The 6,628-nt window shown below is 37.9% G+C and overlaps 1 protein-coding gene across 1 annotated transcript in view; it reads left to right on the top strand.

Annotated features, from left to right (window-relative positions):
* LOC107715573 (neurogenic locus notch homolog protein 3-like) overlaps positions 1-4,769 on the top strand; it is a 9,415-nt gene extending 4,646 nt beyond the window's left edge. The window contains exons 5-11 of the mRNA XM_016521716.1: positions 660-969; positions 1,080-1,210; positions 2,415-2,473; positions 2,624-2,753; positions 3,302-3,399; positions 3,829-4,163; positions 4,242-4,769. Coding sequence (XP_016377202.1) covers positions 660-969; positions 1,080-1,210; positions 2,415-2,473; positions 2,624-2,753; positions 3,302-3,399; positions 3,829-4,163; positions 4,242-4,758 — 1,580 coding nt within the window. The 3' untranslated portion in view covers positions 4,759-4,769. The remainder of the gene's footprint in view (positions 1-659; positions 970-1,079; positions 1,211-2,414; positions 2,474-2,623; positions 2,754-3,301; positions 3,400-3,828; positions 4,164-4,241) is intronic.
* Positions 4,770-6,628: the final 1,859 nt, after the last annotated feature.

Below are 6,628 nucleotides of genomic sequence, written 5' to 3'. Positions count from 1 at the left end.
AAAATACTGCTATTTTCACTTAGTGTAAATAGAATCCATTGCTAATATGAGATTTGAAAAGGGAGGAAGAAAAAGTTCGGCAAAAGGCAGGATCGAACCCCGGTCGATCGCGTCAAAAAGCCAATGGCATACACTTATCCATCTGCGCCACTGGAGCTGATGACTTATAAATTTGTTGTCGGATTTGTCATTGTGTTTTCTGACTTGTTATTTTGTTTTCGAATTTATCATTGTGTTTTCTGACTTGTTATAATGTTTTCTGAATTGTTGTTGTGCTTTCTGAATTTTTATTTTGTTTTTTAGACTTGCATTTACGTTTGTAATTTGTTATTTTGATTTCAGAATTGTGATTTGTTTAGCACTTCTCGGCCACCGTACTATTTACTCCAAAATGACAAAGAAAAAAGCACCATGAAGGTAGTCTTCTGAAATGATACAATAACGTTTTGCGAGGAACAGATTACAATTTAAATCAGAATTCGCTAATGATCCATCCCTCAGCCAAATATGTCCATCCCCTGCTGGTAACTAATTAAAAGTCACTGCGAAATATAAGAGAGTTTTAGAGAAGTTGTGAGAAAATATCTAGCATTTAGCCTCATTTTCATGTTTTTCTTCTACTTATGAGCATGACTTAGATGCTAAATCTCACGTTTCAGTTCACGAAGCCTCTCCTGCCTGGATGTGGCCTGTGGTCGGTGTGGCGACGGGACTCGGTGTGGCGGCTGCCGTGATCATCACGGTGGTGGTCCTGTGGTTAAAGAGAAGAACACGGAGACGAGAAGGAGGAGAGCGAGTGCATCACAGATCCACGGTGACCGACAGCAAGGCCTGGACCCGCCGCTCTGAGGAGAAAAGAAGCAGATCGGGAAGAGATAAAGACAGAAATGGGACAAAGAAAAACAAGAAAGGAAAGGAGTCAGGAAAAAGACGTAAGGAGCCCCTCGGTGAGGACGCGATCCGTATGCGGTGAGTCTGATGTTCAGAGGAACTCGAGGGTCTTTGAAGAGTTTTCATACCGTGAGGGAGGAAACCGTGCTAATGGAGAGGATTGTGCGTCTTCTTTACGCTGATTATAGACCCCTGAGGAAGGAACTGGACATCGGAAGTGACACCGATGTGACCCAGAGCTCCATGGAGGACATCAACAAGACCATCTGTGACCACAGATCACCAGACCAAAAACAGTTCAAACAGCCCCGCATGCTGGGTGAGACCTGCTGGAATGAGGCATATAGCTGCCATATAGCTAAAAATGATATTTTTCAGAATTATTTATGTATTTACTCTAGAATGACCATTTTTTTAAATCTGTGAAACCATAATTTTGGCAAAACAACCAAGTAGATTCAACAGATTACATTAAGATGTAGTTAGTTAATGTTAATTTAGTTTCTCTCTCTCTCTCTCTCTCTCTCTCTCTCTATATATATATGTTTTCCCCCAATGTGGAACAATCATTTTGACAAACAGCCAAGCAGATTAAAAACATTACAGTAAACAATATAATGTATAATGAAAACAATGTAGTTAATGTGATTAATACAGAGTTATTTTATTTATATACTAGTATTTAGTAATATTTTGAATGCAATTTAATTTTAATATTTTCAGTTTACATTTTAGTATTTTGATGTGCTTTTGTCATTTTTATAATTTTTTTAGACATTGCTATTTAGCTTTTTTATTTCAGTTTAATTTCAGCAAACATATTTCAGTTAGTTGCCAAGTCAAAATTTCTAATTTATATTAAGTTTAACATTTATATTTTATATTAATTTCAATTAACAGATGATTTTGAAAACATATAGTTTTTGGATTAATTTGGATAATATATTAATTGGATTCTGTATAAATATATACATTATTTTCCGCTAAAGTAGCCTAGGTAAATGCCACATGGGCATTTCTGAGTGATGATTCAAGCAAATCTCTGAACGGATTCAAGTAAACAAACTCGGACTTGTTTTTTTTTTTTCTACTAAGATTTATGTCCCCAGCATAACCTTTGAGAATCATGTGCATCTGAATAACATTTGCATATTATTTCAATGCATCATGAATAGAGAAAGTGCTCGTTCTAATTGTGCATACTATTTAGCACAGATAGGAGGAGAAATGTGACACAGCTGTACTTCAATTCAGTTGTGTTTCTCTATAGGGAACACATAATAGGGAATAGGGAACACATATTCACTATTAATTAAGACTTTTCCCTCAATAAACTCCTAATTTGCTGCTTATTAATGATTAGTAAGGTAGTTAAGTTTAGGTATGGGGTAGGGTTAAGGGATCTAAAATATGTTAATGCAGAATAAGACATTAATATGTGCTTTATACATACTAATAAACAGACAATATGCCAGTAATATGCATGCTAGTCCTTAAAATAAAGTGTTACCTCATTCTTTTAGCTCCCCCTAGAGGATGGGAAAGAAACGCGGTTCCTACACCTCAAAGAGCACCAAGAAATGTGAGTTTAATTTTAACAATCTGCCTGCACTTTACAAAACGTATTATACTACAACGCTCATGATATCTGTTACCAAAAAAAAATTCTGCATGCTGCATCATTGTGAAAATTCTCTCTGTAGAGCTGATTATTTGTGCTGTCATCTCTCAGACCGCTCCGGTGCAGTGGTGTGGTCCGGACGGCTCGGTTGTGCTGATCCGAGCTGTCAGAAGTGGGCTTGACCGAGTAGTTCTGGAGCTTCTGAGAGCTGGAGTGCCTGTCAATAACACCGACCACACGGGTAAGAGCGCCATTAACCCCTTGCATGTAGAACGAGTCCCTTCAACCAATGTGGTCTTCAAGAATACATTACAGGAATAGTTTTTGTTTCCTTTGCAGTTGGGGAGTAATGTGTTTTGCCCTTTCTGGTTTTGTCTTTGTCACTGTCTCTGCCCTGTCCTCAACTCCCCACTGCCGTCCTCCGTCTCCTCCTGCTTCCCTCACATCACTCCAGCACCCCTGATAAACACGTCTGATTCAGAACACAGTTAATGTGCTGTAGCGCCTGGTCAATGTGGAAATAATGTATTAACCTTACATACCTCTGTTTCTCTCTCTCAAAAATGTCCCTCTTTTATTGTCTCAATGGTTGGCTTCCTGTTTTCCCTTCCCATAACACATTCCTGGATGCTCTCATGTCATTGTTTGGCTTCATATACACTGCTTTGTGACCCCTCTGTGCGCCACAACACGCCATTTCCTGATCACCCTTGCCCTGTTTGTTATCAATTCCTTCTTGCATCTCTTCTCTTTCTCTCTCTCTCTCTCTCTCTCATTCTCTTCATCCAGGGAGATCTGCCCTCCACTGGGCATGCTCAGTAAACCACCTCCCATTGACACGGACTCTCATTCGCTACGGTGCTGCAGTGGACTTACAGGACCATAAGGTAAAGAAAAAGTCACCCTTTTGTATAAACAATCAAATAAACCAGGTTTGCGCACCATTCAGAATTTGAATTGTGGTAACAAACAGGATGCAGGATTGCAATTAGTTCATTATAAGGAAGTAGAATTAAAATGAATGTAATTTTTAACTAGAAAAACAGATAAAATGAACAATAGATAGATAGATAGATAGAACGTTGGATGAAAGGATAGATGGATGGAACGGCGGAATGACAGACAGACACAGACAGACAGACAGACAGATAGATAGATAGATAGATAGATAGAATGTACAAACGAACGAACGACGGACGGACGGACGGACAGTAGATAGATAGATAGATAGATAGATAGAACGATGGATGGAATGATAGGCCAATAGATAGTAATCCTCCAATACTAATGGAATAAAACTCAATCTTTCTGTATAGGGTGAAACAGCTTTGTTTCTCTCGGCTCTCCATGGTTGCTATGACACCGCTCGATTCCTGCTGCTCAACGGGGCCAATCAAGATCTATCCGACTGCAAGGGGTGGCGGCCACTGGATGTGGCTCAAGAGGGATTACATCATCAGGTCCTCGAGCTCCTATTGGCTCACAGGGTTCCCAGGGTGGCGGTTCCTCAAGATCCCGCCACTGAGGTGCTCTGGGACGATCGCACGTACGTCTATTCTCCTTGGGTCGCTTCACCTCCATGTCTGCCTGGAAGAAGTGCCTCGTTTTCGGGGGTCATCAGCCACAGGGGGATGTCAACACCTCCACCTACGTAAGTCAGCTCTGCAGCTGTTCCTTCCAGTTGTATATACAATTTTACCAGCATGCTCTCATGTTTTATTCTCAACAGTGATTGGCAGATGGGAAGAATCCAATGCTCCTCCCCCCAGAACTGGTGTTCAGCCCCCAACCAATCAGCAATGGCATTGGTCAGCCCAAGGATTCTTGGCCGCCCATCTCGGCCTATCAGCACTCTCCAGGAAGTGACGTCAGAGGCGGAGGATGAGGAGAGGGAGATGACCCAAGACATTACTCGAGCGGCAACGCCTCACTTCTGGTCTCCACCACCCGCACCTCGACAGCGCTCGTTCTCCTGTACCCAGCATGCACTGAACCGCCGCTCCAGTGGCAACCATCCAGAGTTGTCCGTAGCCGTGCCAGTCGAAAAAATAGCCAATGAGCATGTAGAAATAGTTATCATGCCCCACCCAAGAGTAGCGGCCAGCCAATCAGAGAGCAAAACCACAGGGAACGGGCCCAGTGCACCTCAGATGGACTCTGAGAGGGAGAATATAAGGAACTGCAACTCCAAAATCAGTGAGAGGGTCAGTAATGAGCCCGCCGTCACCATCCAAAGCAGCATGTGAGAGAAGATAAAGAAAAAAGGAATTAGAATACTGAAAATGCATAAAACTGTTGTTTACAATTTGTCTATTGACTATATGAAAATAATCTAATATTATTGTCTGAATCTCAGGAAAACATGTTCTTACCCCAAAATCAAAAGCAATTCAAATTTGCGTGAAGAAAATAAAGCATATTTAGAACTAGTAAGATTTTATATATATACTTTTTTTTACATTGTTTTTATGACAACAAAACAGATTTTCCCCCTTAATTTTTCCGATTACTGTTATATTTGTTATGTTATGTTTTGCTTTATATTAATTTAGTGTTTACTTTAGTGTAATACAACACAAAATATACAAATAAAAAAAAATCTTATCACTACAGCAGTGAGAATTAGATTTTTTTGCACTACAGGAATTGCTTGATTTTCATGAAAATAATAACATATATTACAATAATTATATTACAGTATCATAATGAAATCTTAATGAACTCAAATATTAATTATCATACAATCTTAAGCTAAAAAATAGGCTTAATTTTCTGTAAGAAAAATGCTTATTTCTTTTGATTTAGGGTTGAAATATAATTTGGACATGCTCTTGAAATCGAGTTTATGAAATTCATCCTATTATATTTTATTGCATTTTCTTGCCACCTGATCTGCTCTCCATTTTAGAGTTTAGGAGGGTTTGCGGTGTTCACTAATGTATTCCACAAAAAAAGTATTATACCTAAAGAAATGAATAGTAAATGTATTTAACATGAAGTGCACTCACATGAGATGAAGATTCTAGAATGGTCCAGATTCCAGTGTATCTTTCACAATGGTGTCGGTAACCAAATTTTCTCGCTTTTGTGAGACGCTACTTCCATAGAGTCCAACTTGACTGAAATATCATCCAGCTAAATATTAACAAATAACATTTCACTGGGAAATTAATCAGATTACTGAAGTAAAATGGGCTGCAATTGCCATATTTTAAGTAAACATTTTTCAGCGATAAAAATAAAGGTGAAACTGATCGTTTGCTTAGAAAAACAATATTTAAGTGCAAATGATGAATGTGTACACAGAGTCTTTATTGTAAAAGAGGTAGAGAATACAGGTGTGTTTCACTGTACAGAGAAAAGACAGCACTGTTGATATACTCATTCAAACGGTAAATAAAGACAGCAAACACACCTCATTCATATAACTGATACATACACAAACCCAGTAAAAAAGAGAAACGCACACACACACACCAAAAAAAACTATCTTTGGATTTTTCTCTATTGCCCCCATCACCCAAGCCAATTCTATCTGAGCTTTGAATAAACAATATAGAGCAGTGATAACAATAATATAATAACTATAATGAAAGCAGTCTTAATGCAGTTTAAAAAGTTCCCCTTTCAACACCCAGATATTGCAGTAACAAATAGTGGAAGTTGTAATGTAGTGGAAAAGTGAAATAAAACTGAAATAAAATACATGACGGCAAGTATACACCAAGATCTCATCCAGCTCCTCTCTCACAGAAACACACTCATTCATCCAAACAGAAAAAAGGGCCTTATTCATGAAACAAAAGCTCAACAGATGCTTAAGTTGTTTGTAAAACTATATATATATATATTTACACACACACATATGTATGCATATGCATAAACTGCATGAACTGTAACACAAACTTAAGTAAATTAGCTTTACACACACACACACACACATATATATATATATATACATATATACACATATATATATATATATATATATATATATACATATATACACACATATATATATATATATATATATATATATACATATATACACACATATATATATATATATATATATATATATACATATATACACACATATATATATATATATATATA

The sequence above is a fragment of the Sinocyclocheilus rhinocerous genome, unplaced genomic scaffold (assembly GCF_001515625.1).
Source record: "Sinocyclocheilus rhinocerous isolate Xijiao unplaced genomic scaffold, SAMN03320098_v1.1 scaffold2165, whole genome shotgun sequence".
Lineage (NCBI taxonomy): Eukaryota > Metazoa > Chordata > Actinopteri > Cypriniformes > Cyprinidae > Sinocyclocheilus > Sinocyclocheilus rhinocerous.
The sequence above is the reverse complement of the archived record's forward strand: the minus strand, read 5'-3'. Positions and strand labels throughout refer to the sequence as shown.